At 39.2% G+C, this 12,158-nt stretch overlaps 1 protein-coding gene across 1 annotated transcript in view; it reads right to left on the bottom strand.

The window, feature by feature from the left end:
* The window catches only part of LOC127427387 (kinesin-like protein KIF22), a 34,674-nt gene extending 26,506 nt beyond the window's left edge, over positions 1 to 8,168 (bottom strand). The window contains exons 1-4 of the mRNA XM_051674980.1: positions 8,021 to 8,168; positions 7,556 to 7,751; positions 4,738 to 4,865; positions 836 to 990 (exon numbers count right to left, since the gene is read on the bottom strand). Coding sequence (XP_051530940.1) covers positions 836 to 990; positions 4,738 to 4,865; positions 7,556 to 7,749 — 477 coding nt within the window. The 5' untranslated portion in view covers positions 7,750 to 7,751; positions 8,021 to 8,168. The remainder of the gene's footprint in view (positions 1 to 835; positions 991 to 4,737; positions 4,866 to 7,555; positions 7,752 to 8,020) is intronic.
* Between the last annotated feature and the right edge of the window lie 3,990 nt (positions 8,169 to 12,158).

Genomic DNA, 12,158 nt, shown 5'->3' with positions numbered 1-12,158 from the left:
AAGAACACAAACAAATAAACTTCTTACAACATTAATAAAAACTTGAGATCTTTCAATTTGATAGAAATGGAAAACAAAATTCATGGTGAAACCTTTTTTAAAACAAGAATTTAAAACCATTGTATACTGTGCATGCATGCATTTTGCAACCACAAAATACTCAGATATAGTAGTCTAACACCATTCCAGAGCATTATAGGAATGTTCCAGGTTCAGTAAGTTGTTAATTTGACTGCATTTGTGGCATGATGTTGATTACCACAAAATAAATTTGACTCGTCCATCATTTTAAAAACAAAAATCATGGTTACAGTAAGGCAATCACAATGGAAGTGAAAGGAGCCAGTCCATAAACATTAAAATACAGTCTCCAAAAATAGTCAGAAGACGTAAACATTATAAATGTTATAATTATTTTAGGGTGATAAAATCAGGGATTTACCAGCATTAACCAGTTACATCGTCATGACAACAAAGTTAATACTGGATAACTTCAGAGAGAGAGAGTGTTACCAAGTAATTTCATCACACTAAAATCACATTAAGACATAAATGAACAGATTGCGGCTATACTTTTAAAACAGTGTGTATTTTTATGTTTATGGACTGGCCCCATTCACTTCCACTGCAAGTACCTTTGCTGTCTGTAACCACAATTTTTTATTCTTTTTTTTCCAACCAGGAAAAAAAGTCAAAATCTATATATATTTTGTAATCAATATTTAGCTACAAATGCTGACTATTACAGCTAACTTTTATTGAACCCAGAATATTAATTTAATTCCAAAGGCAAAGCCTTTAATTATGAAAGAAAAACAAACTGCATCATGAATACCTTTTCATTGTAAATTTCCAAGTAGGACATCGCAACAAAGTATTCCCATCCGTCCTGCTCCTTTTCCTGTGCTCCAACCAGATTGAAGACCTCTCTGACTGCTCTGGGAATAATCCCTGGCTGCTCTTGACTGCCGAGCATAGTGTGGGTCTTTCCTGTAGGGAGGAACAATAAATACCAAGAAAGATTCTATCTTTCGAAACTGATAAATGACACATGTACATGTACTGTACATACATACATATACTCATATATATATATATATATTACATACATAGATATATTATTTTTTTCTTTTTTCCAAAATTACTTGTTATATCTACAGAAAGTATGGCAATCTCAGCAGCTGGGAAAATGTTTTGTGTGCGAGTGTCCAGCTGAAAATCATTTAATATGTAGGAATGTTAAAGTCCTTTATTTGGCTGAGAGCTGGCACAGATGCAGGTAAACACACTTGCACGCTCATGCTCAAAACATTGTTACTCAAAAACTGCTTAAATTTAAATAAAAAAAATAAAATTCAAACTAGTCATGGCAGCTTTGGTGAGGTTTTCAAAGTAGGAACACCAGTGGTTAATGCCGTTTATAGTCAGAATGCTTAAGACGAGTAAGAAAGTAGTTCTACACACAAGAATGTTTTAAGGACAAAAACCGGAAGATGTCTTGTAATAAACATGTACGTGGTGTAAGAATAATTAGGGCCCAAAAATTGTACGTGGTATAAGAATAATTAGGGGCCAAGCACTGAAAGTGCGGAGACCCTATTGTTCTTCTAAGGATTATTATTATTATTATTTCAATGTTTTCGTTAATTTTGGGGTACTTAACATGAGTGAAAAACGCACACATCAGAGTCGTTGGCCATTAGTTCTGGGCAAAAGTTCACGCATATGCGTGTAGGGGGGCTCTGTAGCGCCCCCTTTAAAATGGGTGTGTAAGACGGCCTCTGTAGCACCCCCATTTTCATCTAGTCAGCAAAATTGGTACATATATAGTTCTCATCAAGCCGGACAACTTTCATAATTATAGTCATTAGGTTCACCCAACAGGAAGTCTGCCATTTTGGATTTTTTGAATATTGCAGTCTCTGAACTTTTAAATACTCCTCTGTGATTCATGAGACTGTCACCACATTTAGACAACATAATGCCTTTGAAGATAACATAGAAGATGCTAAATTGCGAACAGATTTTGATATATCGAATGGTGTTGCCATGTTGAGGCATTAATGGCGAAAGAAACAGGAAGTGTCTCATATCTTCTCTGTAGCACTCCCTTGAAAATGGGCATGTAAGGGGTGCTCTGTAGCACCTCCATTTTCACCTACAGTCTTTTAAAATTGGTACATTTATAGTTCTCATCAAGCTGAACATCTTTCATACACAGTCATTAGCTCTGCCCAAATGGAAGTCGGCCATTTTGGATTTCCTGAAAATAGCAGGATCTGAACTTTTAAATACCCCTCCTAGGAGATTCATGTGACTGGCACCAAATTTGTGCAACATCATGCCAAGACAATGTAGATGCTACAACCACAATTCCAAAAAAGTTGGGGCAGTATTAAAAATGCTAATAAAAACAAAAAGGAGTGCTTTGTAAATTATATTCACCCTTTGTTATATTGAAAGCACTACAACTAAACATTATGATGTTTTACCTTGGGAATTTCATTGTTTTTTTTGAAAATGTACAGTAATTTCAAATCAAAAAAAGTTGGGACAGTCAAGTGTTTACAACTGTGAAACATTTCTTCAAATAATATTTATGCATTTAGGCACAGAAGACAAGTTTAAAAAGTGAAATCTTCCCCTATTCATCCATTATGCAGGTCTTCAGCTGCACAATTCTACAGGGTCTTTGTTGTCATATGCACTTCATAATGCACCACACATTCTCAATTTGAGATGGTCAGGACCGCACGCAGGCCAATCTCTGCTTATTCGGCCAGTATGTGGTTTGAAGCTGTCCTGCTGAAAACTCCGGGACGTCCCTGGAAAAGACGGTGCTAGAGAGCAGTATATGCTGCTCAAATTTTTTTACATATCTGTCTGCATTAAAGGTGCCCTCACAGACGTGCGAGTTGCCCATGCCATGGGCACTGACACACCCCTGGCCCATACAAACACTGGCTTTTGGATCTGACGCTGATAACATCTCAGACAGTCCTTTCCCTCTTTGGCCCAGAGAACACGACGGCTGTGTTTTTCAAAAACTATTTTTGAAATGTGGACTCATCGGACCAAAAAACACGGTTCCACTGTTCTACTTTCCATATAAGATGAGACCAAGCCCAGAGAAGTCGGCAGCAATTCAGGACAGTGATGTAGGGCTTCTGCTTTGCATAGTAAAGTCTTAACTTGCATCTGTGGATGCAGCGGCAAATGGTGTTGACTAACAAAGGTTTACTAAAGTAATCCCAAGCTCATGTTCATGATAACCATTACAGATGAATGATGTTTAAGAGTGATATCTGAGGGATCAGAGATCACGTGCATTCAGAAATGGTTTTCGTCTTGCCCTTTAAGCACCAAGATTTGACCAAATTCCTTGAATCTTAACTATATTGTGCACTGTAGAGGGTGAAGTGGCAAAAAAAAAATATATATATATATAAAAAATAAAACTTACAATTTGCCTTTGGGGAACATTGTTTTCAAAGTGCTGGATTATTTGCTCAAGCATCTGTTGGCAAATTGACCAGTCTCGAATTATCCTTTCTCTTAAAGGACTAGGCTGTTTTTGGAGGCTCCTTATACACTATGACACAATTGCCTCACCTGTTTAACATCTGTTTCACATTGCCTTGTTATTTTAACTCAAATTGATATTAGTCTTAAATTGCCCCTGTCTCAACTTTTTTGGGAGTGTGTTGCAATCATCTGATTTGAAAATACTGTACATAAAAAAAAAAAAAAACTAATACATTCACATGGTAAAACATCATATAATGTGTAGTTGTACCGTTTTTAATTAAGCAAAGAGTGAATATAATATACAAGTCACTACTTTGTTTTTATTAGCATTTTTCATATCACGGATTTTTGATATTTTGAATGGTGTCGAATACATTTATGGCGAAAATTGGGAAACAGGAAGTGCCTTATATCTTCTGTGTGCATTGTGTGATTTTGATGAAAAATCAGCTGTATGTTTGGTAATGGGGGCTGATGACATTGATGTGGCTATTATGGGTCACGGTCATAGCGCCACCAACTGGCAGCAGGAAGAATGGCACTTTTAACAGACTTTGAAATAGCCCTCTTATGTTTACATTAATTGCTTCAAAATTCTTTAGAATAATGTCAAGACACTGCTGATGTAAATTTGCAAAGGGATATTTGATATCTTAAATACTGTTGCCATAGCAATGCATGACTTGTTATTATTTCTTCCTATATTTGGGTGTTTTAAGGCACTTGGCATGCTTAATTTCACTAAATTTTGCACACACAGTCGTTGGCTATTAGGGCTGGGTAAAAGTTCACGCATGGGTGTGTAGGGGAGCTCTGTAGCGCCCCCTTTAAAATAGTCCTCTTATATTTACTCAAATTGCTTCAAAACTGTTTAGAATAATGTCAAATGCATGTGTCCACATTGCATCGTTTTCCGAAAGCCACTGGGTGGAAATGGACCAGTTGCGCTTGGGCCCGTCATTGCTGCTTGCAGCTATATTTAACTCCGGACTACTCAGTTATAGAAAATTAATGCACACCCGAGGTGCAACACTTCAGGGTATATACATATTTTTATTCAAAACTTTTTATGATAAAAAGGTACTCAAACAACCATTAAAAAAGCGAAAAGCATGAATCGAGCTCTCTCCAACAGGCAAACTTCAAGTTACTTAAGATAGCAGACACACCTAGTTAAATGAACAAAACATCTGAAAGAGTGTGTGATACCTGCTCCAGTGGGTCCATAGGCAAAGACACTGGCATTCTGTCCACTGAGGATGTGGGGGAGGATGGGTTTAACTGATGTCAAAAAAACTTCCTGCTGAGTGGTCTGTTCACCATGAAACACATCAAACCTGCAATGCAAAATACAATTCTTATTCTAGCTGAATACATTGAGTAAACCACTGTAACATACCAATAAAAAAAAAACATCAGCATAATTGCAGAGTTCCAAGATTAGGTTAATTATCAGTCAGGATATAATACAGTAATATACAGCTCTGGAAAAAATTAAGAGACCACTGAAAAATGATCAGTTTCTCTGGATTTACTATTTATAGGTATGTGCTTGAGTAAAATTAACATTTTTGTTTTATTCTATAAAAAGTACTGACATCATTTATCCCAAATTCCAAATAAAAATATTGTCATTTAGAGCATTTATTTGCAGAAAATGACAACTGGTCAAAATAACAAAAAAGATTGTGAAAAAAAGAAAGTGTTTTCAGACCTCAAATAATGCAAAGAAAACAAGTTCATATTCATTTTTAAACAACACTAATGTTTTAATTTAGGAAAAGTTCAGAAATCAATATTTGGTGGAATAACCCTGATTTTCAAATCACAGCTTTCATGCGTCTTAGCATGCTCTCTACCAGTCTTTCACATTGCTGTTGGGTGACATTATGCCACTCCTGGCAGCAAAAATTCAAGCAGCTTGGCTTTGTTTGATGGCTTGTGGCCATCCATCTTCCTCTTGATCACATTTCAGTGGTTTTCAATGGGGTTCAGGTCTGGAGATTGGGCTGGCCATGACAGGGTCTTGATCCGGTGGTCCTCCATTCACTGCTTAATTGACCTGGCTGTGTGGCATGAAGCATTGTCCTGTTGGAAAAAACAATCCTCAGAGTTGGGGAACATTGTCAGAGCAGAAGGAAGCAAGTTTTCTTCCAGAATAAACTTGTACGTGGCTTGACCCATGCGTCCTTCACAAAGAGGAATCTGCCCAAATCCAGCCTTGCTGAAGCACCCCAAGATCATCACCGATCCTCCACCAAATTTTACAGTGGGTGCTAGACACTGTGGCTTGAAGGCCTCTCCAGGTCTCCGTCTAACCCAGGGGTGTCAAACTCAGTTCCTGGGGGGCCGCAGCCCAGCAGAGTTTAGTTCCAGTCCTGCTCCAAAATGCCTCCTTGTAATCTTCAAGCACTCCTGAAGACCTTGATTAGCTGCCTCAGGTGTGTTTAATTAGGGTTGGAGCTAAACTCAGCTGGACTGTAGCCATCCAAGAACCGAGTTTGACACCCCTGGTCTAACCATTAGATGACCAGGTGGAGGATCGGTTCTGACAATGTTCCCCAACTCTGAGTATTGTTTTTTTCCAGCAGGACAATGCTCCATGCCACACAGCCAGGTCAATCAGGGTGTGGATGGGGGACCACTGGATCAAGACCCGGTCATGGCCAGCCCAATCTCCAGACCTGAACCCCATTGAAAACCTCTGGAATGTGATCAGGAGGAAAATAGATGGCCACAAGCCATCAAACAAAGGCGAGCTGCTTGAATTTTTGCATCAAGAGTGGCATAAATTGTAAAAAGGTAAATGGAATGCACTTATATAGTGCTTTTTTAACCTTAGTGGTTCCAAAGCGCTTCACACTGTGACTCATTCACGCGCGCGCACACACACACACACACCAATGACGGCAGAGCTGCCATGCAAGGCGCTAGCCTTCCATTGGGAGCAACTTGGGGTTCAGTGTTTTCCCCAAGGACACTTCGGCATGTGGAGTCATATGGGCCAGGAATTGAACCGTCAACCCTGCGATTAGTGGCCAACCTGCTCTACCACCTGAGCCACAGCCACCCCAAAAGTCTTCGTTTACTCACCCTCATGTCATCCCAGAAGTGTATGAATTTCTTCTGCAGAACACAAATATTTTCAGAAGAATGTCTCCACTCTGTAGGTACATACAATGCAAGTGAACTGTGGCTAAGCTATTAAAGCTCCAAAAATAAGATCATGTCAGCATAAAAGTAATCCATACAACTCCAGTGGTTTAATCAATGTCTTCTGAAGTGATCCAGTTGGCTTTGGGTGAGAATGGACCAAAATATAACTCCTTTTTCACTGTACATCTTGACAGCAGTCTCCTTGGCAATCATGATTTCAAGCTTCATTACACTTCCTATAGCGCCATCGGCGCTCTGCGCATGTGTCAAGCACTAGAAGTGTAATTGAGCTTGAAATCATGACTGTGCCTAGAAATTCAATGGCAAGATGTACAGTGAAATAGACATGCAGTGATATATTTTGGTCTGTTCTAACCCAAAACCAACGGGATCGCTTCAGAAGACATTGATTAAAACCACTGGAGTCGTATGGATTACCTTTATGCTGACTTTGTCCTCTTTGGAGCTTCAAAGTTCTGGCCACCGTTTTCTTGCATTGTGAGGACCTACAGAGCTGAGATATTCTTCGAAAAATCTGTTTGTGTTTTGCAGATGAAAGAAAGTCATTCACATCTGGGATGGCATGAGGTTGAGTAAATGATGGGAGAATTTTCATTTTTTGGTTAACTATCCCTTTAAAGGAGTACATATGAGTATAAATGTCCATGCATGTATCTCTCCCTGATAATCCAAACAGGCACAAGAGCAGCAAGTGGATTTTCTTCAAAGCAAAGTTTAATATCAGCACCAGCTACCAAATCGTGATCTACTGCACGGAGGACAGGACCTGCTAATATGCTTTAAGACAAATGAAGAGTGAAAATGCAAAAGAAATATTCAAGGGAAAAAACAACATGCAGCAACGACTGACTGGTATTCAAGAGTCTCGGTGGCGTTCCTCCAGTTGATTATCTCCAGCTTCTGCGGCCCCAGGCCCCTGACACAGGGCCCTTCTCCTTTTTCATCCTGTTTGTCCAGGTAGGGTCTCAACCGAACCGCCACACGAACTCGAGAAGTCCGTTTGGATCCAGCAGCTGCATCATTCACAGAGACCCGCTGTGCCATCTCTCACATAACACACATATGATCAAATAAGTGAACATGTACACAAAGAAATAAACATCCTAAATGTCCAATAGGACTCACTTGATTTCAAATGCAATATAAAATTGCAGTACAACAACAAAAAAGGTTATAGTATTAAAAAAGCCTAGTTCTCTACTTGTTTGTTTATTAAATGTGTGCGCTTGCTGCTGCTAAATTAAAGGACTGACGCACTTCCTTTTTCACAAATCCAAAACACTGGTACTGCACATGTAAACGACATCAAACTTACCTGTTGAGTTGCGAAACTGTTTATCCAGGTGCTAATTTATGTCGTCTGGCCTTCGCCGCAGCAATATAACGTCTTAAGATATCAAAATTTTTAACAAGTTATCGCATCTCTGCGACGTTCGCAACAATGGCGCGTGCTGACCCAAGTACGGTTATTTTCAAATGATAAGGTCTCCGCCCACTTTCACCGATTTTAACCAATCAGCGCGTCCGAATCAATCATGTGATGACCTTCTTCTTTGTGGATGTAACGGAGGAAAATAGGCATATCGGTGCGCTGCACTGCCATCATTCGGTAGTATGATGGCACTAATCCATAGAACTAATCTCGCACATTTAAAATAAAATAATATCACACATTTTACAATACAATATTGTCAACCGTTGTTGAAATTTGTGTTTGACCACACTTTCAGCATTTAAAACAAACACTGTAAAAAGTTACAATTAAAGGTGCCCACAGTAATCATTTGTAATTTTTTGTATCTCACCCTGTAGCTCAAGACCGGTTGCCTACCGAAATTAAGCAGGGTTGAGCCTGGCCAGTACCTGGATGGGAGACTTCCTGTGAAAACTCAGGTGGCTGCTGGAAGAGGTATTAGGGAGGCCAGCAGGGGGTGCTCACCCTGGGGTCTGTGTGGGTCCTAATGCCCCAGTGTAGTGACGGGGACACTATACTGTAAAAAAGGCACCGTCCTTCGGATGAAATATTAAACTGAGGTCCTGACTCTCTGTGGTCATTAAAAATCCCAGGGCAATTCTCGTAAAGAGTAGAAGTGTAACCCTGATGTCCTGGTCAAATTCCCCCCACTGGCCCTTCTCAATCATGGCCTCCAAATAATCCCCATCCATTAATTGGCTCTATAACTCTACTCTCTCCTCACCACCAATAGCTGAGGGTGAGCATACTGGCACACTATGGCTGCCATCGCATCATCCAGGTGGATGCTACACACGTGATGGTTGAGGAGAGTCTCCTGTTCACTATGTAAAGCACTTTGAATGTAGTGTCAGAAAAGCGCTATATAAATGCAACATTCATTCATTCTTTTTGTAGACTCCTAGACACATAGATGCAGCATCATTCAAATGCAAACGTTTTCATTTACATTTACATCTAGTCATTTAGCAGACACTTTTATCCAAAGCAACTTACAAATGAGGAACATAACAAGCAAACTGTCATACAATTGTCAACAATATCTGCACTATCGCACTGCCAATTTCTCAAAGTGTCTGGAGTAGTAAAGACGTTAGCGCAGAAGAAAGAGACAGACAATGATTTTTAATTTTTTAAAATGTTTTAAATAGTATGTGCATTTAGTGTAAGGGGACATTTCTTGTTCAGTGATAAATATGTAATTGAAATTTCACGTTACTTATCTATGAATTTAAAAAGGGGGACAATTCGGATGTTATGTATTTTGACCATGGTGAATGTAGTAATGTGAACTATGGTATATCATACTCTGTTGAATATGTCTCAGTGAAATTCTGATATGGAGGTAAAGTTGATCATTTTTAATTGTCTTCTGTTATGAGTTCATTTGCACTGTATACAGTAGATGACATTGTGGCATAACAGTGAACTAAACAAAATATATAGAAACAATGATTGAATATAGGAACTATTGCAGCTGACTCCACAACACAGGGACACCTGCCCTAGGTCACACTCTTTACATCGCTCTTCTTACTCTCTTCTAAAATTCCTTCTCTTCTCCTCTTTTCCTTCACCTTTAAGTGGCACTTTCCTAAAAGTAAGACAGTAGGCTACTAACTTGCTTGCTGGCAAACTGGCAGAGGAATTTCAAAAGAAATGAGCTCACTTGACTACCATTTCCCTCAGCATTACAACTGAAATCATAAGAAACACTTACACTACATATTATATCAGGGCCTGGAATTCATTTCTGAAGGGGGGATTCCCCCCCTTAGATGCCTCATTTTGTTGGGGATTTTTCCACTTTGTAGTCATGACACAAATATATTCAATATTGTACAATAATAATAATAATTATTACACTATTTCACCAAACTGTTTCTATCAGCTATCTCATATGGTATACCTTCAGGTCTCCCATAGTGCAATAGTGTATAAATATGCCATGGACATATGTAAATTCACTCATATTTAATTCAATAACTGTACATACCCCTACCTTGCACATATATTACCACTTGCACATGTACATACGCCATTTTTTTGTATTTCTATTTATACTCTTACCTTGTTTTTTATTCTGTGTCTCACTGTATTGTTCTGTGTGCACTTGCTAGTTTCTCTTATCACTCCAAAAAAAAAAAAAAAAAAAAAAAAAAATCTTTCTGTACATGAGCCTACGTGGCATTAAAGCTGATTCTGATATCTTATGGACCTGTGTTTCTTAATTATACCTTTGATTTTGATCAACTCTTATGCATTATGATGCTTCTTTTCAGTCACTTCTTTCCCAGCAAAACACAATGTAATATATGCTGGTAAGTGCTGACTTACATTTATTGTTGTTCTTTGCAGATGCTTTATTATACATTTCATTTATTTTTAATGTCGTATTCTTATTTTAAATGCATTAATTTTTTATAATACATAACAATATAACTTATTTATAACATAGCTAGTATGTTCCTCACCTCAAAGCTAATGATGATGATTCTTTTCAATTGCGCTTGTTCCCTGGTCCAGTTCTTAATGGCAAAACTAGTGCGAACAAGTAATCAGTAATGGAAGATGAATTACTTGAAGCTGCTATAACGAGAAGCCCCCTCTGCTGGACAAAATAAACAGCACACAGTTAACCTGGTTGCTGGCTGTCTTCAATGTGGGCTTTCTTGCCATGTATTTTCACTTTGCGGACTGTTTTGAATGCGCAGTAAAAATGGGGACATTTCCAGGGACAGCTCCAGTCGGGGACAGACCATCAAAAACCAGGACTGTCCCTGGAAAATGAGTACATCTGGTCACCCTAATTTAGTGTGGGTTGGTTAATGTGCTCACGGAACATGTGATTTCAACTGTTTCTTGACTGCTGAGATCATATCAGCAGATCATGTGGAGGCTGGAAGCTCATTCCACCATAGAGGGACAGAGAGAGTGAATGATTTTGAAATAGACTTTGAACTGAAGTAAAAGGGTGCTGTTCCACTGGCTGTCCTGAAGGCCAGAGTCAAAGCTTCGAATTTGATGCGGGCAGCTTCTGGCAGTCAGTGTAGTAAAATCAAGAGTAGGGTGACGTGAGCCCTCTTTGGCTGACTGAAGACCAGATGCACTGCTGCGTTCTGGACCATCTACAGTGGCTTTATTGTATTAGCTGGCAGACAGGCCAACAGGGTGTTACAGTAGTCCAGTCTTGAAATGACCAAAGTTTGGACCAGGAGCTGTGTAGCATATATAGACAGGAAAGATCTGATTTTCCTGATGTTGTAAAGGGCGAACCTGCAAGCCCGGACGGTTGTTGAGATGTTGGCAGTGAAGTTAGGCTGGTCATCCAACACCACTCCCAAGTTCCGGGCTGTCCTGATTGGTGTTAGCATAGTTGAACTAAGATGAACAGAGAGGTTGTGGTCAACAAATGGGTTGGCTGGGATCACGAGAAGTTCTGTCTTGGCGAGGCTGAACTGTAAGTGACGTTCCTTCTTCCAGGCCAAGATCTCTGAGAGGCAGATATCAATGCCATTGTAGAAATGCACTATTTACGTCAGCCATGATTTATTTAATCCATAGATGTCCAATAACAGGTTGATTAGCGAGTAGTATCAGAGACTATTTAGCCTAAGACAGATCACTTGTATTAAAATAAATGGGAGAAACTGAAATGCCCAATATGGGGAATGTAGAAAAGAAGTCCCACCTTGCAGGTAAAAGAGCCAATCACCTTTTAGATACAGACATCGCCTGTCAATCAACTTCAGAATGTGCATGCGTCATTAGCTAGACCAACCAGGAAAATAGCGTTTTTTGGAATGATCTGAGGTAAAGAAATACAGTTTACGATACCATTGTTGTCAGATTTTACTGCTTATTTGAAATATGTTCTTTGATCGTAATCTTGACCAACCAATTTGGAGATTTTCGTCTTTCCCCATTCAAGAAGATAGGAGCTGTACTTTTATGCTGCTTGTTTACATTCAAAATAGCT

This window comes from Myxocyprinus asiaticus, chromosome 36, assembly GCF_019703515.2.
Source record: "Myxocyprinus asiaticus isolate MX2 ecotype Aquarium Trade chromosome 36, UBuf_Myxa_2, whole genome shotgun sequence".
NCBI classification, from domain to species: Eukaryota; Metazoa; Chordata; class Actinopteri; order Cypriniformes; family Catostomidae; genus Myxocyprinus; species Myxocyprinus asiaticus.
This window is presented reverse-complemented; position numbering and strand designations above follow the sequence as displayed.